At 43.8% G+C, this 21,276-nt stretch overlaps 1 protein-coding gene across 4 annotated transcripts in view; it reads right to left on the bottom strand.

Moving 5' to 3' along the window:
• The window catches only part of HTT (huntingtin), a 4,811,037-nt gene that overhangs the window by 2,931,795 nt on the left and 1,857,966 nt on the right, over positions 1-21,276 (bottom strand). For all 4 annotated transcript variants that reach the window (XM_044062924.1, XM_044062926.1, XM_044062925.1 and 1 more), the window contains one exon: positions 397-548. In XM_044062924.1, coding sequence (XP_043918859.1) covers positions 397-548 — 152 coding nt within the window. The remainder of the gene's footprint in view (positions 1-396; positions 549-21,276) is intronic.

Below are 21,276 nucleotides of genomic sequence, written 5' to 3'. Positions count from 1 at the left end.
AGCATTACAGATAATGATAAAGTGTACATCACATGGTATTACCCACTACCAACAGTTCAAAAACAGATGTGAGAAAACCAGATATAGTACTCAATGATTTGAAGAAATTAAACAGGTAGGAAATGTTCAGCTTCATAGTTCACTTAAGCAGACATCTTGATTAAACTACTGATCTCAGAATGGAATGAAAATTATACTGTTACTCCATCACATTTGACAACCATCCATGTTACTTCAGTGTGCTGAGCAAAATAAGAAAAGCAGTACACACCTAACATGAACTTCCTACTTTATTTTACCAGAAAGAACAAAAACTTCTCTTATTTGTAAGCAATGCAGAAAAATGTTTTTGAGCTGTAACGTCCTTTAAAACCCCAGAATATAAAAGCACTATACCTGATAGTAGGTTTCCACATAATATAAGAGCATCCTGATGGGAAGAAAGATCCAACGGGAACCAGGCAGAAGATAGAAGGGACTGAATCATACTAGCCATTCCAACAGTGCACATCTTTCGAGAGTCATCAGCAGAATTAGGTTGTACCACACTGAAAGCATAATTCCATATAGCCAGTTAGAAACAATCAACTTACATAAGAAGTAATATGAATTAGAAAATATGTCATAAAGTATGTTCTCCGCTTATCTGCACAACAGTTTCAAACACTTACATTTTTTTTCCAAACATTTCCATTTTATTTGCTCTCCTTGCTGTTTCAGAGCTAAACCTAGAGAAACATACACTGAGCCACAAACAGATATGCACAGATTTTATAAGCCTTACTAACTACCCAGTTCAAAAAGTGTCAACAACAAACAGCACTTAGGTCTCTTAATTCATTTTTCGGCAAGGTTATCTTTGATGTGGAATGTGTACGACCACCCCACCCCAGTATGTTCGAGATGAGTGCTCCAGTTTCCTTCCACATCCTGGACACATTATTACTTCAGAGTATGAAAATGTTGGGGGAATTAAGTGTTGTAACTGAATTAATTATTCTTTTGAGCTGGGATACAGGATCTACTTCGACTAAGCATACAAAGGCCTTATAAAGTTTAATGCTACTGGCTGCCAAAAAAGCCACTAATACAAAATAGAAATTAAAAAATATATATATACCCAACATAAAGGGAAGTTCTGGATATTGTAAAGGAGATGAAAGAGCTAGATGTTGACTCTTCAGAAAAATAATGGTGCAAATTTCACAGAAAAATGAAATCTGTATGAAGAATGCATGCTGAATAATATTCAGGAGGAGGAATGAGGCTTAAGGGAGGGCAGAAATGAATGAAAACTGTTAAGAAGGAAGCACATGTACACTATTTGACAACAATAGAAATGTGTCCCCCCATTACTTTTGGCTTTGCACAGATGTTCTGCGCTAAGAAGTTGAGGGGTATGGTAAGGTCCTCTTACTAGTAACAGCAGATGTTCAAAGAACATACTGCCTTACTGAAATATGGGTAGTAGTGTCCTGCTATACCCTCCCTCTGGCAGTCTGTCAAAGCTCAAAACTCTTCCCACTACCTGTCTATGAGTGAGAAGGATCAATTAAATCACCTGGCAGGACCAAGACAGCCCTACACACTCAAAGATAGGACCCTTTCAGTTTTCCATGGTCCAACAGGAAGAACAGATGAGAACACAATGTAAACACCTACTGTTCCAATACCAAATGCCACACAAACAAAGTTTTTTGAACAAAAACACAACAGCAACTTCAACAACCAACTATATACACTCAACAAAAGGTGATAGTGGGAGGGTACTGAGATAAGGCAGTGGGTTCTATGAACATCTACTGCTACAGATAAGTGCCACTTATACAACTGTATTATGTTCAACAAACACACTGCCTTACTGGCATATGTATAGATTCCCAAAGCTGGAAGGATGAAGGATAAGGGTCTAGCAGCACCAGGAGAAAGGTCCTTGTGAAGCCTTATCTGGTTCTAGAAAAAGCATCCTGTCTGTAGGATTGCATGAAGGTATGGATAGAGGACCAAGTTGGCACCTCTAGAATACTTCTGGAGTCCACTCCTTTCTAATATGCCACAGAAGAAGAAAAGACCCATGGTGGGATATGCCTTTACCTTGCCTGGAGTCGCTTTGCCATGCTGGGTGTAACATAAAACGATACCAGAGGACAACCACTATGCAATGGTTTGCTTATAGACCAGTTGACCCTTCTTTGCTCCTTTGTAGGAAATAAAAAGCCTTTTGGCCTTCCTAAAGGGCTTTGTTTTGTCAAGGTAGTACCTGAGCTGTCTATCCATGTCCAACGTATGAAGTATCCTCTCTCATTTACTCTTAGGCTTTGGAAAAAAAAAAAAAACACAAGGAGATTAAAAAACTAACAGAGTGAATTCTGAAACAACTTTTTGCAAAAGAGAAGGATTAGTGTGTAACATAACGCTATCCCTGTGAAAAACTAAGTAAGGTTGTCCCACCACAAGAGCTTGCAGCTCAAAATCTTGCCTTGCAGTGCAATAAGCAAAACAGTTTTCAATGTTAAGAAGTTGAGATCATTATGAGCTGCTGGTTCAAAGGGTGGTAAAGTCAATTTTTCAACAATATAATTGAGTTCCAATGAAGCAGGAATTTGTTTGTGAGGAAGTCTCCTATGCAATACTCCTTCCCTGAAATTTATTACCAAAAAAGAAGAGGAAAGGGGGACCTGTTGGCAGCTAAACACAGATGGCAGCTAAATGCACCTTAATGGATGCATACTATAAGCCATCCTGAAGTAGCTCTCACAACTATTTCAAGACCAGGGGGATATGAACCTCAATGGATCCTCTGTTTTCATTTAGGCACCACTTAGAAAACTTCATCCATTTGTAATAGCAGCAGGTTTTCTGGCCTTGTTTAACACGTGCTGCACATCCTCATGAAAAGTACAGTTGTGTACACTTACCATAAACGTAGATGTTCGAGTGTCTTCACTGTTGCAGTCATGACTGTAGGGTTCTCCCTTGCCGGCAGGCAGTCCTCGGTCGGCCAGAATCCCAAAGTCTGGGTCTGGTGTCGGCTGCTCAGCCATGCTCCCTGACGTCTGAGCGCCAGGAGTACAAAGCTGACAGCCGATGCCATGTTCTCCAGTTTTTCTTGCTCCAGATGTCAGGTGTTCCAAAATGAGTAAGATCCCATACCCTTTGCAAATACACCTCAAAAGAAGGGTGAAGAAGGGAGCCACACAAAAGAAAAAATGAGAGGGGACAGGAGGGTAGGTAACCCAGACTGCAACAGTGAAGACACTCGAACATCTACATTTATGCTAAGTGTACACAACTGTACTATGTTCATCGTGTTTCACTGTTGCAGTCATGACTGTAGGGTTGAATCCCAAAGCAGAATAAAAGGGAGGTGGTCATAAAGTAGAGGGGGCGGCTAAAAGGCCCTGCAAGACAGCAGAAGCAAAGCCTGCCCTAGACTTAGAGTAGAGAGGAAGATTGCAGTGCTTGGAAAAAGTATGCACTGAACTCCAAGTAGCAGCTTCCGATATGTCTTTGGTAGGAACTCCCCTAAGGAAGGCAGCTGAAGTGGCAGCAGCTCTGGTAGAGCGAGTCCTTATACTTCCTGGGATTTGCTTTCCATGGTGTGAATAGCAAAATCTGATTCCATGAGCAATCCATTTAGAAATGGTCTGTTTTGAAATGGCTTTACCTTGGGAACTTGAAGCATAAGAAACAAACAATTGCTCTGATTTCCTAATGTCCTTGGTTCTGTCCAGGTAAAAACATAGTTGAATGTGTACATCCAAGGAATGCAAGATCCTTTCCCCCTTATTTTGAGGACTGGGGAAAAAGTTGGCAAGTGAATACTTTGATTTAAAGCCACTTTGGAAACCACCTTAGACATGAAAGTAGGATTAGTCCTCAAAGACACCCTGTCTTGATGAAAAATAATATAAGGTTCCACAGCCATGAGAGCTTGCAACTCAGAAACTCTCCTGGCAGAGGTAAGAGCTAACAGGATGGCGGTCTTCCAAGATAAAAACTTGATGTCAGATGTGGCAGCAGGCTCAAAAGGAGGTAAGGTGAGTTTTTCCAAAACATAGTTGAGATCCCAAGCAGGAATGGGAGGAGATCTAGGGGGCTTAAGTTCTTAGCTCCTCTGAGAAACTGTCTCATGAGCTGATGGGAAAAGATTGGAGGGTCTGTATTATAATGAGCAGAAATAGCAGAGGCATGGATCTTTATGGAAGAGAAAGAGAGACCCTTATGTAAGAGGTCCGTCAGGTAACGTAAAATCAGAGGAATGTTTGGAATAAGAGGATCTGAATCCTGAGCCTGCATCCAGGAGCAAAATCTTTTCCATTTTCCTGCATAAGATTTTCTAGTGCTAGGACGTCTGGCTTCTAAAATGACATCCATAACCTGCTTGGGTAGAAGAGAATGAATCAAAGACCCTGGATTAACCAGGCCACCAGGCTGAGAGTTTGGACATGGGAGTGCAGAACCTGACCCTGGTGTTGGGACAGAAGGTTCGGAATCTGTGGTAATACCCAAGGGGGCTCCAGACAAAGGTTTTTCAGTGTTGGGTACCAAAACTGTCGAGGCCAATTTGGGGCCAGCAAAATTATCATCTTGGGCTTGTCCTGTTTGATCTTTAATAACACCCGTGGAAGAAGAGGTAGAGGCGGGAAGGCATACCCCGAGAGGTTTCTCCAACTGAATGATAGTGCATCCACTTTCCAAGCTAGTTCGTGGAATGTCCTGGTGCAAAAAATCTGTAGTTGATGATTGAGGTGGGATGCAAAGAGGTCTATGTGAGGACATCCCCAGACTGCTGTAATCATCCTGTATATTTCGGTATCCAGCATCCATTCGTGTGGGTCCGACAGGTTTCTGCTCAGACTGTCTGCCAGGAAGTTTTACTTCCCTGGAAGAAACTGAGCTTGAAGGTCCAGTTTGCAAGCTAGAACTGTGTTCCATAGATTCATGGCTAGTCTGCAAAGGGGATAGGAATGAGATCCCCCTTGCTTGTTTATGTACCACATAACTGTGGTGTTGTCTGTCCGTATCAGTAGCTGTCCTGGTTGTAGAAGATTCCTGAAAGCCCATAGAGCGTTCTGAACGGCTAACATTTCCTTTAAATTGATATGCAGGTGCTTCTGATCCTTTGTCCAAAGGCCCTGCAGACAGTTGCCCTGAAAATGGGCTCCCCATACATAATCTGAAGCGTCCGTGGTTAGGATCTGAGTGGCTGGAGGCAGACTGAAAGGTTTTCCTATGTTTAGAGTACATGCCTTGGACCACCAAAGGAATTCCTTTTGAAGACAAGGTAGGACAGTGATCTGTATGTCTAAACTGTGGCAATGCTGAGACCATACACTTTTTAGGTACCACTGTATTTTTCTCATATGTAGTCTTGCATATGGTACGAGAAGGATGCAGGAGGACATGTAACCCAAAGTCTCCAGGAATTTCCTTGCAGATAGCAGAGTTAAAGTTGCCAAGGTTTTGAAAGTTGAAGCCAGGTGTAATAGTTTTTCGGATGTCAGAAATGCCATCTGGGTTGTTGTGTTTAGAAGAGCACCCAGAAAGGTTATCTGTTGTGAGGGTATCAAATTTGACTTTTTTATGTTTGCAGTGAATCCCAGGAACTTGAGAAGATTTTGAACAAATTCTAGATGCTGGAGTAAGACATCCTTGCTGTCTGCCTGAATAAGATAGTCGTCCAGATAAGGGTAAATTTGAATTCCCTTGAGTCTGCAATAAGCTACTACTGGAGCCAGGCATTTGGTGAAGACCCTGTGCGCAGTAGACAATCCAAAGGGCAGTGCAGAGAATTGATAGTGCCTCGATCCGGCCTTGAACCTGAGGTATTTTCTGCATTCCTGCCTGATGGGAATGTGTAAATATGCCTCCCTTAAATCCAGAGTTACCATCCATGCATTTTTGGTCAGCATTGGAAGTAGCTGCTGCAGAGTAAGCATCTTGAATTTTGGTATTTAGAGAAAAGTATTCAAGACTGACAGACCCAGAATGGGTCTCCATGAATTTTGCTTTCTGGGGACTAGAAAGAGCCTTGAGTAAAAACCTCGTCCCATCTCTGAAAGTGGAACAAGTTCTATGGCTTTCATAGCCAAGAGAGTTTCCACCTGGTTTAAGGCCTCTAACCATTGATGTTTTGGAAGATCCGGCCATCCGCTTGGTCTTGGTAGGGTATGAAAATGGAATTTGTAACCTCTCGAAACCACATCCAGAACCCACTTGTCTTGGGTTATATGAGTCCAATTTTGAAAAGAGAAAGTTTTCCTCCGAGAGGGGCTTCCAGGCAAGAAGTTCCTGCAGACCAACCGAGGGAGTCATTGAGCCTGTTTTCTATGAGCTTGCAACCTGTCCTCTCCTCCCCTAGGGGTGGAAGCAGCCCACTGTCTTGGTCTATAAGAGGCTTGCGTTTGAGGCCTTCCTCGGGAGCGTCTGTATCTACCCCTCTGAGGCCTGTCTGAATTGGGAAAGGACCAATTTTTAGTAGGCCAATTCCTACTGAATCTGGGTGGCTGTACTTGTAAGAAATCTTTAACCGTTTGCATGGATTTTGCCTTGTCCTCCATCTTCTTAATCACCTCTTCAGCCTTAGGTCCAAACAAAACATTATGCTCAACAGGAGCATCCAATAACTTAGCTTTTACTAGATCTGGCAAGTTTTGTTCCTTTAACCAAGCATGCCTTCTAATGACTGTACCAGAGGCAGCAGCCCTACAAGAAGCCTCCAAGGCATCAAATCCACAGTGTAAAAGTACAGTTTTGTACCTACCATAAATGTAGATGTCCGAACAGGATAGCATCTGCAGTCCTAACAAATGGGTTGTCCTGTCATCAGGCAGCCCTTCGGTCGGCCGGATTCCAAAGTCTGGGTCTGGCCTCGGCTGGTGTCGCACTTCACCCGACGTCATCACTGCTGGTCTTCGGGTATAAAGGCATCAGCCGACGCCATTTTCCTCAGTGTTTCTTGCCCCAGATGCCAGTTGCCCTCTTGGAAAGCTAAATATTTGGATAAATGCCAATGTTTCCAAAAAGTAGAAGGCAAACACAAAAAATAGATATGTATGTACATATATACAAACAAATACACCATAAGAAATCCCCCCCCAGCTAGCTATTAGGTGGGCAAATATCCTAGGAATACCACAGAGGGGAAGGAGGGTGGGTAATCCTTACTGCAGATGCTATCCTGTTCGGACATCTACATTTATGGTAGGTACAAAACTGTAATATGTCCTTCAAGGATGCATCTGCAGTCCTAACAAATGGGAAGAATACCATAGCCAAACTAGGGGAGGAGGAAAAAGGAATTATGGTGTAGTTAGGATCAAGTTAGTGGCAAACCCTGCTCGGGATCTAGAGTATAGAGGTAAGTTATAATGCTTGGCAAATGTATGCACGGAGGTCCAAGTAGCAGCCTCTATAATGTCCTTGGTAGCCACTCCTCGTAAGAAAGCTGTGGTAGTGGCTGTAGCCCTTGTAGAATGAGGCCTTATGTTCTGTGGAATTTGCTTTCCATGGTAGGAGTAACAGAATCTTATGCAATTTCCTATCCACTTGGAGATTGTCTGTTTTGAAATTGCTTTTCCTTCCCTTCCTGCTGCATATGCTACTAGAAGCTGGTCAGTTTTCTATTGCCCTTGGTTCTGTCCAGGTAGTAGCGCAACTGTCTATGTACATCCAAGGTATGCAGCAGTCTTTCCCCTATTTTGTGGATTGGGAAAAGAAGGTAGGTAGGTGGATTGCCTGGTTTAGAGACACTCTGGATACCACCTTAGGCATAAATGTAGGATTAGTTCTCATGGACACTCTATCTTGATGGAAGATTAGGAAGGGTTGTACTGCCATTAAAGCCTGTAGTTCCGAAACCCTTCTTGCTGAAGTAATTGCCAGCAGGAAAGCAGTTTTCCAGGATAGGTGTTGTAGATCTGCTGTTGCTGCTGGTTCGAATGGAGGGAGTGTCAATTTTTCTAGCACAAAGTTCAAGTCCCATGCTGGTAATGGTAGTTTCCTTGGAGGTTTTACATTCTTGATTCCCCTCAGAAACTGCCTGAGTAGAGGATGTGAGAAGACAGGGGGATCAAAGCTGTATTCTGCAGAAATAGCTGACGCATGTATCTTGATGGAGGAGTAGGACAGGCCTGTATGGAGAAGCTCTGCCAAATACTCCAGGATGTTGGCAATATCTACCTTTGACACATCTTTCCCTCTTTCAGTACTCTAAATGACAAACCTTTTCCATTTTCCTGCATAGTTCCTTCTTGTTGAAGGTCTGCGGGCCTCAAGGATAATGTCTTTAACCCTTTGGGATAAATCTGGGTTAGTTGCTCTTATGTAATGTTCCAGGCAGCCAGTTGCAGAGTGTTCAGGTTTGGATGCAATATGTTGTAGTTGCTCTGAGTTAACATCAAGGGAATCAGGGGTAGTGACCACGTTTCCCCCCGAGACATGCTCCTCAGTAATGGATACCAATGTTGTCTTGGCCAATTTGGAGCTATCAGAATTATCCTTGGACGTTCCTCTTTGATTTTCAATAGTACCTTGTGCATCAAAGGAAGAGGTGGAAATGCATATGCTGTCAGGCCTTTCCAACTGAAGGATAGGGAGTCCACCTTCCAAGCAAGTGGGTGGTATGTCCTTGTGCAGAATTTCTTGAGCTGGTGATTGAGTGGGGATGCGAATAGGTCTATCTGTGGCATTCCCCATTTCTTTGTGATGGTCTTGAAGATGTCCGGGTGTAGCATCCATTCGTGAGCATCCGAGGTAGTTAACATGTCTGCTAGGATGTTTTCTTTTCCCGGTACAAATATTGCCTGTAACTGAATGTTGTAACTCAGAGCCATATTCCATAGGTCCAGAGCCATTCGGCATAGGGGGTAAGAATGAGTGCCTCCCTGTTTGTTGATGTACCACATGACTGTGGTGTTGTCTGTCCTTATCATCAATTGGCCTTCTTTGAGGAATGGTCTGAAATTCTGGATTGCTAGTTTTACTGCCAGCATTTCTTTTTGGTTTATGTGCAGGTGCAGCTGATCTGGAGTCCATAAGCCTTGGATGCACTTGTCCAGCATGTGGGCCCCCCAACCGAGGTCTGAGGCGTCCGTTGTGATGGTCTGGCTTGGTTGAATGCTGTGGAAGGACAAACCTGGATTTGACCGGCATGCCTGAGCCCACCATAGGAACTCGTTTCAGGCATGGGATCAGTGGTAGTTCGGCTTCTAAGCTGTGTCTGTGTTGAGACCATAGATTCTTTAGATACCACTGTAGCTTTCTCATATGCAGTCTGGCATGGGGAACTAGGATTATGCAGGATGCCATGAAGCCCAAGGCCTGCAGTACTTTTCTTGCTGTTAGTTTGTTCTGCTTTGTTAATGCCAAGAAGTAAAGAGGAAGTTGTTCTTGTTTTTCTGCAGTTAGGTATGCCATCTGTTTTACTGTGTCCAATTCTGCACCCAAGAATGTTCTTGTTGACTTTTTTAAGTTGACTGTGTATCCCAGGGCTTGTAGTAAGCAAATGACTCTTTGTAAGTCTTGTGTCAGCTTGTTTTGGTTGTCCGCTTGTATCAGGCAGTCGTCCAGGTATGGATAAATTTGGATTCCCTGAAGTGTGCAGTGCTTTGGTAGGAACTCCCCTAAGGAAGGCAGCTGAAGTGGCAGCAGCTCTGGTAGAGTGAGTCCTTATACTTCCTGGGATTTGCTTTCCATGGTGTGAATAGCAAAATCTGATTCCATGAGCAATCCATTTAGAAATGGTCTGTTTTGAAATGGCTTTACCTTGGGAAATTGAAGCATAAGAAACAAACAATTGCTCTGATTTCCTAATGTCCTTGGTTCTGTCCAGGTAAAAACATAGTTGAATGTGTACATCCAAGGAATGCAAGATCCTTTTCCCCTTATTTTGAGGACTGGGGAAAAAAAGTTGGCAAGTGAATACTTTGATTTAAAGCCACTTTGGAAACCACCTTAGGCATGAAAGTAGGATTAGTCATCAAAGACACCCTGTCTTGATGAAAAATAATATAAGGTTCCACAGCCATGAGAGCTTGCAACTCCGAAACTCTCCTGGCAGAGGTAAGAGATAACAGGATGGCGGTCTTCCAAGATAAAAACTTGATGTCAGATGTGGCAGCAGGCTCAAAATGAGGTAAGGTGAGTTTTTCCAAAACATAGTTGAGATCCCAAGCAGGAATGGGAGGAGATCTAGGGGGCTTAAGTTCTTAGCTCCTCTGAGAAACTGTCTCATGAGCTGATGGGAAAAGATTGGAGGGTCTGTATTATAATGAGCAGAAATAGCAGAGGCATGGATCTTTATGGAAGAGAAAGAGAGACCCTTATGTAAGAGGTCCGTCAGGTAACGCAAAATCAGAGGAATGTTTGGAATAAGAGGATCTGAATCCTGAGCCTGCATCCAGGAGCAAAATCTTTTCCATTTTCCTGCATAAGATTTTCTAGTGCTAGGACGTCTGGCTTCTAAAATGACATCCATAACCTGCTTGGGTAGAAGAGAATGAATCAAAGACCCTGGATTAACCAGGCCACCAGGCTGAGAGTTTGGACATGGGAGTGCAGAACCTGACCCTGGTGTTGGGACAGAAGGTTCGGAATCTGTGGTAATACCCAAGGGGGCTCCAGACAAAGGTTTTTCAGTGTTGGGTACCAAAACTGTCAAGGCCAATTTGGGGCCAGCAAAATTATCATCTTGGGCTTGTCCTGTTTGATCTTTAATAACACCCGTGGAAGAAGAGGTAGAGGCGGGAAGGCATACCCCGAGAGGTTTCTCCAACTGAATGATAGTGCATCCACTTTCCAAGCTAGTTCGTGGAATGCCCTGGTGCAAAAAATCTGTAGTTGATGATTGAGGTGGGATGCAAAGAGGTCTATGTGAGGACATCCCCAGACTGCTGTAATCATCCTGTATATTTCGGTATCCAGCATCCATTCGTGTGGGTCCGACAGGTTTCTGCTCAGACTGTCTGCCAGGAAGTTTTGCTTCCCTGGAAGAAACTGAGCTTGAAGGTCCAGTTTGCAAGCTAGAACTGTGTTCCATAGATTCATGGCTAGTCTGCAAAGGGGATAGGAATGAGATCCCCCTTGCTTGTTTATGATGTACCACATAACTGTGGTGTTGTCTGTCCGTATCAGTAGCTGTCCTGGTTGTAGGAGATTCCTGAAAGCCCATAGAGCGTTCTGAACGGCTAACATTTCCTTTAAATTGATATGCAGGTGCTTCTGATCCTTTGTCCAAAGGCCCTGCAGACAGTTGCCCTGAAAATGGGCTCCCCATACATAATCTGAAGCGTCCGTGGTTAGGATCTGAGTGGCTGGAGGCAGACTGAAAGGTTTTCCTATGTTTAGAGTACATGCCTTGGACCACCAAAGGAATTCCTTTTGAAGACAAGGTAGGACAGTGATCTGTATGTCTAAACTGTGGCAATGCTGAGACCATACACTTTTTAGGTACCACTGTATTTTTCTCATATGTAGTCTTGCATATGGTACGAGAAGGATGCAGGAGGCCATGTAACCCAAAGTCTGCAGGAATTTCCTTGCAGATAGCAGAGTTAAAGTTGCCAAGGTTTTGAAAGTTGAAGCCAGCTGTAATAGTTTTTCGGATGTCAGAAATGCCATCTGGGTTGTTGTGTTTAGAAGAGCACCCAGAAAGGTTATCTGTTGTGAGGGTATCAAATTTGACTTTTTTATGTTTACAGTGAATCCCAGGAACTTGAGAAGATTTTGAACAAATTCTAGATGCTGGAGTAAGACATCCTTGCTGTCTGCCTGAATAAGACAGTCGTCCAGATAAGGGTAAATTTGAATTCCCTTGAGTCTGCAATAAGCTACTACTGGAGCCAGGCATTTGGTGAAGACCCTGGGCGCAGTAGACAATCCAAAGGGCAGTGCAGAGAACTGATAGTGCCTCGATCCGGCCTTGAACCTGAGGTATTTTCTGCATTCCTGCCTGATGGGAATGTGTAAATATGCCTCCCTTAAATCCAGAGTTACCATCCATGCATTTTGCATTTTTGGTCAGCATTGGAAGTAGCTGCTGCAGAGTAAGCATCTTGAATTTTGGTATTCCGAGAAAAGTATTCAAGACTGACAGATCCAGAATGGGTCTCCATGAATTTTGCTTTCTGGGGACTAGAAAGAGCCTTGAGTAAAAACCTCGTCCCATCTCTGAAAGTGGAACAAGTTCTATGGCTTTCATAGCCAAGAGAGTTTCCACCTGGTTTAAGGCCTCTAACCATTGATGTTTTGGAAGATCCGGCCATCCGCTTGGTCTTGGTAGGGTATGAAAATGGAATTTGTAACCTCTCGAAACCACATCCAGAACCCACTTGTCTTGGGTTATATGAGTCCACGGTGAAAAAGAGAAAGTTTTCCTCCGAGAGGGGCTTCCAGGCAAGAAGTTCCTGCAGACCAACCGAGGGAGTCATTGAGCCTGTTTTCTATGAGCTTGCGACCTGTCCTCCTCCCCTAGGGGTGGAAGCAGCCCACTGTCTTGGTCTATAAGAGGCTTATGCTTTGAGGCCTTCCTCGGGAGCGTCTGTATCTACCCCTCTGAGGCCTATCTGAATTGGGAAAGGACCAATTTTTAGTAGGCCAATTCCTACTGAATCTGGGTGGCTGTACTTGTAAGAAATCTTTAACCGTTTGCATGGATTTTGCCTTGTCCTCCATCTTCTTAATCACCTCTTCAGCCTTAGGTCCAAACAAAACATTATGGTCAACAGAGCATCCAATAACTTAGCTTTTACTTGATCTGGCAAGTTTTGTTCCTTTAACCAAGCATGCCTTCTAATGACTGTACCAGAGGCAGCAGCCCTACAAGAAGCCTCCAAGGCATCAAATCCACAGTGTAAACCATGCTTCCCAACTTGTTCAGTGGCATGCATTAAATCATGTAATTCCTTATCATCTGCACAGGCGGAAATGGAAGTTAGCTTTTGTTTCAAAACAGACAGAAGAAATTGCTGGTACTTCAGCATATGAAATTGACAATTTAAAGCCCTAATAGATAAAGTAGCAGAAGTGTACACTTTTTTGCCCCATCTTGCTAAAGATCTGGAATCCTCCTCAGTGGGAATGGGTTTTTTAGCAGTAACGGCCTTAACCCCCCTTAGGGCCCTGAGAAATGGTTTCAGGATCAGCAGTAGGATTCTTGTATAAAAACTGGTGGGAATCAGGAACCCTTTTAATATCTGTCTGGCTTAACAGGAGCAGGAGGAAGAGAGTCAGGAGTTAAGTTAGCCTCCGAAAAAGCATCATCCACAATATCCAAAATAGGGGGGATAGCCAGGGGTCTATGTTGGGGGAGAAGAAGAAAATTCCTAAGTCTTTTCTTAGATTCCGAGTACTCCTGCCCTTCCCAGTGAAAATGTTCCGTCATTTCATGTAAGGTTTCCCCAAAAGAGACATATTCAGGGGGAGAAGCTGAAGGAATGGATTCCTCAGCATCAGAATCCTCATAAGGAGGGAAAGAATATTCCTGGTCAGAAGAAGAAACTGAAGAAACAGAAGCCTGATCAGAGGAGTCATAATACACTTCCTGCCTTGGCCTTTTATCTGGAGGGGGATGTGAACCCCTAATCATAGTAAGTAAGTCCTCCGCCATCTTAAGTAATTGTTTCTGAGACTTGGGTGCCGGATCAGAACAGGCCTGGGCTGTAGTCTTTGATTTTGAAGGAGTCTTTGCCTTTGGCTTTGCCTTTATCAGAAGATGAGTAGGCCTGAAAACCCCCTTGGAAGCCGGTACCTGCACAGCGGCTCCGGACCCATCCGAAGGAGCGTTGTCCGAAGGTCCTGCAACAGAAATATTCAAAGGCCTAGTTGGCTCCTCGTGGGAGTCCGTTTCGGCCATCGGTTCTGAAATGGCCGACGACAGGGGCTGCAAAAGCACCTCACTGATGACGGCCGAACCCGAAGCTGGCTCCGCTTGTACAATATCGTCCGATTTGGACCTCGGAGGCCTGTCTTTATCCTTGCGTCGTTTGTGAACTCCGTGGCGGAACCGAATCCGACGACATTTTGTAATTAAAACGCCTACCGAAGTAATGAAATGCAAAATCGTACCTTCGTTTAATCGTATGTTGATTGAATCTAGCACAAAACCGACAACTAGCTACATCGTGGTCAGGGCCTAAGCAAGGAATACAGTAAGAATGAAAATCCTTATGAGGTATTTGCTTCCCACAAGAAATACAATTATTAACTTTTTCTGACATCGGACTGGAGCAAGAAAAAGTTTCTAACGGGTACTTAGCTTTGAGTAGGAGAAGAACGTCTTCGGACTGAAGTACGTTTAGAAAAAATTGCCAGGAGTCAGCCGACCGGCAAATGCGAACTGCTATCACCGCACGGCAAGAAAGACTGGAGAACATGGCGTCGGCTGTCAGCTTTGTACTCCTGGCGCTCTGACGTCAGGGAGCATGGCTTGGGATTCTGGCCGACCGAGGACTGCCTGCCGGCAAGGGAGAACCCTACAGTCATGACTGCAACAGTGAAACACGATGAACATCATGAGCTTTAACAGAGTCAAGACTAGATCATTCACATGACTGTCAAGTGAAGTTTCTCCAAATCAGGGAGCACCAGTTACCCCTGACACTGTGTGAGCAGGTCCAGCATGTGAGAAGTTTGCGGCAAATGGACTTAGCCCATACCATTAATATGGAGAAGCAAGATTGCCTGGGCATACAACAGGTGGTCACCACAATGATCTCTGGCATTTCTCTCTGAATTTTCAGTGGAAAGGATAGAAGTGCATACAGGAACATTCCCATTCAAGGGAACAAGAACACATCTGTCCTCCAAACATGGCTGTAAGGATATCTGAAACAGAATTCTCCAGTTGTCTGCTTTGAAAGGAGGTAAACAGATCTATTTGATGTGCTCTCCACTTAATGACTAGATCCCTCATCACCAGTGCCTTGAGCTTCCATTTGTGCACGTCTGTCCAGGGTCAGCTTAATCTGTCTGCCATGATATTCTGCTCTGACAGGATGTATGACCCCTGAAGAGTCAGAGAATACTGAGGAGCCCAATCCCAAACTTTCATTACCAACTGGCAAAGAGGTTAAGACCACACACACCCTTGTTTGTACCTCAACAAACAAGGGTGTGTGAGGTTAAGATCACACACACCCTTGTTTGTTGAGGTACATCCCCTGTGGTGTTGTTCATAACTGCCAGAAGGGGACATAGACGCCAAAGGTGGTCAGTGGCTTTTAAGGCATGTATCAATGCCAACATCTCCTTAACAATGATGTGTTTCCATGCGTCTATGATCACCCAAGTGGCCTACACTTGCATTGCCACTGAAACTGCTCCCAAGGTGAAGTTGGATGAAATCTGTCAGGATAAACTGTACTGGCATCCAAGAGGGGAAAGGAAATCTTGATTGACAACCAGCTGTTTTCTCTATCACTGTAATTCTCATCTGATGAAGAGCAGTACTGGTAACTGGGATGACAGGGAATGAAGGTACTCGGTTCAACAATTTCACCCATACCCCTGAATTTTTCTCATGTGAAGACTGGACAGTGGTAAGCATGAGAATCATGGAAGCCATTGGTTGGAAAAGTTTTAGGAATTCTCTTGGGAGAATTTTTAGGAATTCTCTTGGGAGAATTCCAGAAACAATGTCTGGTACTACAAGACCTTGTCTTCAATCAGAAAGGCCATTCTCATGTTGGAGTTAATCACCATAGAAATATGACTTGTTTTCAAGGGTGTCATACAAGACTTCTGGAGGTTTAACTTGAATCCTAGATGGTAGATTAAGACTGAGACCTTCTCTAGTGATTTAAAACACCTGGATGCAGACTATTTACAGATTAGCAAGTTACTAAGTGTTAACTTGAAAGACAAGGCCTCCGACATGGACATGAGAAAGATGGATACCATACCTCTGCATAGTCATAAATTGCAAGGGGGTATCCTTTTGTTAGGAAAAGAACCCTTCATGTTTGGCTTTGAGGAGTTCCATCCTGTCATTTGTCTTACTTGCCTTGGTTCTTGTTCAGCTGGAATTTCTGTTTGTTAGGCTGCCTAAAGTTATCTTACTTAAATGAGGATAACTTGGGAATATGAAATATTTCCAATACCCTTTGCATCCATTTACCTCTACAATCTTAGTACTTCAGGATCTGAATAGCCGTTCTACTGAATACACAATCAGACTAAAAGGACCATTCAAAATATCATTTTTAACTCATTAGAAAAATTCTAGGAGTGCAACCAAGCACATCTCCTAATCACCACCGTCAATACTTCCTTTCTAGAAATAGAATCATCCCTCCCCCAAGGTTCATCTGAAACCTAAGAAACACTGAAAACAATACCTTTAACATAAACTTTTCCTCTGCAAGCAGCACTGCAGCAAATTTGTCTAACTTGTACATGGATTTCAATCCAAACTTCCACATAAAACACTGGTAGTTAAACATTTTAAAACTACTGTGCTGGACTGTATCAGCTTCTTTCCCTGAGAGATTAGCCACCTGCCAAGTTTATCTTGAGGGACTGGGTTATAGGACAACATGGTTTTCTTATTAGTAAAAGTCACTGGGGACATAGAATCAGGGTCCAGAAACAAAGGGGCTTGGTGGCCAGGGAAGGCAAAGTATACCCTAAAATTCTTAATCATTGCCTTAGAAAAAGCCTGAACAACAAGAGGAGAACTACAAACCTTCTTAAATACATCTTCTGATGCTGGGATCAATGAAGGAAAGGTCTTAATGTCTTGAGGCCTCATCCTTCAAGAGATCATAAACCCTGTTATTCTCGGGGACAGATGATCATTGCTCCAAGCTGAATACATCTCTGAATCTAGTTAACATGTGGAAAACAGAAAAAGTACAGCTGTGTACCTACCATAAATGTAGATGTTCGAGTGTATTCACTGTTGCAGTCATTACACTTGGGTTATCCTGCTGGCAGGCTATCTGCAGAAGGCCTGAATTCCAAAGTCTAGGTCCGGCGTCAGTTGCTGTCGCCTCTTCCCTGATGTCAGTGCACCAGGGGTATAAAAGATGCAGCTGACACCATTTTCTTCAGTTTTTCTTGCCCCAGATGTCAGGTGCCCCCAAATTGGAAGGCTGAAAATTATGTCAATAAGTATGCATGCTCAAAAAAAACATTTCCTTCATCTACAAGCAAATACACTACATAGGTTGTATAGGATAGAGAAGTACAGATAAGTCCCAGCAAAGAAAAGGGGGATGGTGGGTGGGTAACCTGGACTGCAACAGTGAATACACTCGAACATCTACATTTATGGTAGGTATGTTCATCGTGTTTCACTGTTGCAGTCATTACACTTGGGTTGAATCCCAAAGCTGAGGTTGGGTGGCTGGGTCTAAATAGGATTAGGTGAGGCTATAAGGCCATGCAGAACTGCAGTGGCAAAGCCTGCTCTGGATTTAGAGTACAGAGATAAGTGGTAGTGCTTGGTAAAAGTGTGCACTGAACTCCAAGCTGCAGCCTCTAAAATGTCTTTGGTTGGTACTCCTCCGAGGAAGGCTGCTGAAGTGGCTGCTGCTCTGGTTGAATGTGGCCTAATGCCCTTAGGCACTGATTTGCCATGTTGTGAATAGCAGAAACGAAAGCAGTGGCCTATCAATTTTGAAATAGTCTACTTTGAGATAGCCTTTCCTTGTGATCCTGCAGCGTATGCTACTAAGAGTTGCTCAGTCTTTCTGAAAGCCTTAGTTCTGTCCAAGTAGAAGTGTAGCTGTCTGTGTATGTCCAAAGAATGCAGGAGTCTCTCACCCTTATTCTGCGGGTTTGGATAAAAAGTAGGCAAATGAATGGTTTGGTTAAGGGGCACACTGGACATTACCTTAGGCATAAATGTCGGGTTCGTCCTCAGAGAAACCCTGTCTGGATGGAAAATGATAAAAGATTCCACAGCCATGAGTGCCTGTAACTCTGAGACTCGTCTTGCAGAGGTTATTGCTAGGAGCAGAGCTGTTTTCCAAGATAAGAACTTTTATTTCAGCTGTAGTTGCTGGCTCAAAAGGCGGCAATGTGAGTTTTTCCAAGACATAATTGAGGTCCCATGCAGGTATTGGTGCTCTCCTTGGAGGTCTTATGTTTTTGGCTCCTCTGAGGTACTGTCTTAGCAACGGATGTGAAAAAATTGGTGGTTCCTTATTGTAATGAGCTGAAATGGCAGAGGCATGGATTTTAATTGATGAAAAGGACAGGCCTTTGTCCAGCATCTCAGTTAGGTAATGTAAAATCTGAGGAATATTTGGTACAAACGTGTCAATTCCTTGTGCCTGGTTCCAAGCATAGAATCTTTTCCATTTTTCTGCATAAGATTTCCTGGTACTGGGCCTCCTGGCCTCCAAAATAACATCCATCACTGCTTTAGAGAGAGGTGTGTTCTGAATGGCTACATTATCCGCCATGCTTCCAGATTTAGGGTTCTGAGTTGGCTGTGCAGGATCTGATTGTTTCTTTGGGTCAGTAAATGAGGAATTAGAGGCAATGTCCAGGCTGGGCCTTGAGACAAGCTCTTTAGAATTGGGTACCAGTGCTGGCGGGGCCAGTCTGGAGCAATCAGAATCATTTTTGGCTTCTCTTGTCTGACCTTTAGGAGTACCTTGGGGAGGAGAGGCAGGGGAGGAAAGGCATATATTGTTGGGGTTTTCCAGCTGAATGATAGAGCATCCACTTACCATGTTTGCTTGTGATAGGTCCTTGTGCAGAATCTCTGTAGTTGGCAATTGTGAGGGGAGGCAAATAGATCTATGTCTGGGCATCCCCATTTCTTTATTATCATGCTGAAGACTTGTGGATCCAGTTTCCACTTGTGGGGATCTGTGAGGTTTCTGCTTAGTTCATCTGCCAGCGTATTTTTCTTTCCTGGCAGAAATTGTGCTTGCAGGTGTACTTGATAAGACAATGCTGTGTCCCACAAAGTCATAGCTTGTCTGCAGAGGGGGTAGGAATGTGTGTCTCCCTGCTTGTTTATGTACCACATGACTGTAGTATTGTCCGTCCTTATCAGTAGTTGTCCTGGATGGAGTATATCATTGAAAGCTGTCAGGGCATTCTGAACAGCTAGCATCTCTTTTTGATTGATATGAAGGTGCCTTTGGCTTGTGGCCCATGTTCCCTGAATACACCCCAGGCATAATCTGATGCATCTGCCTGGCTGTGGGTAGGGTGAATGGCTGTCCCTTGTTGTGGTGACAGGCCTGTGCCCACCATCGAAACTCCTGTTGCAGGCATGGAATGAGAGTAATTAATGTTTCCAGGCTGTGACAATGTTGAGTCCAAATACTTTTTAGATACCATTGTAGTTTCCTCATATGCAGTCTGGCATATGGAATTAGCAGAATGCAGGATGCCATGAAGCCCAAGGCCTGCAGAATTTTTCTTGCAGATAACTGGGTCTTTGTTGCCAACATTTTGAAATAAGAAGTCAGTTGCCATTTTTTGTCTGGTGTGAGATAAGCCATCTGGTAAGCTTGCACCCAGGAATATTATCTCTTGAGAGGGTACTAGTTTTTTATTTCTTTTCGTTTACTGTGTACCCTAGGCAAATTAGTCATCTTTTTACAAACGCCAGATGCTTTAGTAGAATGTCCTTGTTCTCTGCTTGAATAAGGCAATCGTCCAAGTAAGGATATATTTGAATTCCTCCTTGTCTGCAAAATGCAATTACTGGTGCCAGGCATTTTGTGAAGACCCTGGGCGCAGTAGATAAGCCAAAGGGCAGTGCAGAGAATTGGTAGTGCATTGAGCCAGCTTTGAATCTGAGGTATCTTCTGCAAGATTGTCCAATTGGAATATGCAGGTATGCCTCTTTTAGGTCCAACGTTACCAGCCAAGCCCTCTTGGCCAGCATGGGCAGGAGCTGCTGCAGAGTCAACATTTTGAATTTTGGAACGTCCAGAAATGTGTTTAGAATAGACCGGTCCAGTACTGGTCTCCAGGCTTTGTCTTTTCTGGGTACCAAGAAAAGTCTTGAGTAAAATCCTTGTCCCTGCTCTTGCTGCGGTACTTGCTGAATGGCCCTCATGTCCATGAGGGATGAAACTTGTTTTTGTGCCTCTGCCCATTGATTGTGTGGTAGGTCTGGCATACCTTTTGCCCTTGCCAGGGTGTGAAAGTGGAACCTGTAGCCCTGGGACACTATATTCAAGACCCATTTGTCCTGGGTGATCATGTGCCAATTCTGAGAAAAAAGTGCTAGTTTTCCCCCTAAGGGGGCTGCCAAAAGATAAGTGCTTGGTGCTAGCAGAGGAAAGTCATTGGGACTGTTTCCTGTATGGCTGTGATTTGTTTTCTCCGCTTTTGGAGGTAGAAGCACCCCACTACTGTTTAGGCCTGTATGAGCCCTGGGGCTGGGATCTTTCTCTGGGGCATCTGTATCTGCCTCTTTGTGGCCTGTCTGACACTGGAAAGGACCAATTCTTTTTAGGCCAGTTCCTGCTAAATCTGGGTGGCTGTACCTGTAAGAAATCCTTTACTGTCTGCATAAATTTCGCTTTGTCCTCCATTTTCTTCAACACCTCCTCTGCTTTAACATCAAATAAGATATCATGCTGTAATGGAGCATCTAATAATTTTGCTTTAACATGATCAGGCAGATTCTGTTCCTTTAACCAAGCATGCCTCCTAATGACAGAACCCGTAACTGCAGCCCTGCAAGAGGCTTCCAGAGAATCAAAACCACATTGCAATGTATGCTTTCCCACTTGTTCAGTTGCATGCAATAAATCCTGCATACCCTTATAAATCCTGCATATCCTTATTTTCTGCACAATCAGAATTTGACAACATTTTCTGTTTTAGCAGTGACATTAAGTATTGCTGATATTTAAGCATATGAAATTGACAATTTAAAGCCCTCACAGCCAAAGTAGCAGAAGTGTAAACCTTTTTTCCCCATCTGTCCAGTGCCCTTGAATCTTTAGCAGAGGGGATAGGGTTTTCTGCAGTAGAAGCCTTGACCCCTTTGGGACCCTGAGAAATAGTTTCTGGGTCAGCAGCAGGGTTTTTATAAAGAAATTTATGTGAATCTGGAACCCTGTAGTATCTGTCTGGTTTAACAGGGGCAGGAGGTAGAGAGTCAGGAGAAAGTCCGGACTCTGAAAATACATCATCTACAATGTCTAACACAGGAGGAATAGCCAGAGGCCTGTGCTGGGTAGTAAAAGAAAATCTCTAAGCCTTTTCTTAGATTCTGAGTAGTCTTGGCTCTCCCAGTGGAAGTGCTCTCTCATGGTATGCAGGGTTTCCCCAAAAGAATAATCATCAGGCGGT

The sequence above is a fragment of the Protopterus annectens genome, chromosome 2.part1, assembly GCF_019279795.1.
Source record: "Protopterus annectens isolate FY-2018-M chromosome 2.part1, PAN1.0, whole genome shotgun sequence".
Classification (NCBI taxonomy): Eukaryota; Metazoa; Chordata; order Ceratodontiformes; family Protopteridae; genus Protopterus; species Protopterus annectens.
This window is presented reverse-complemented; position numbering and strand designations above follow the sequence as displayed.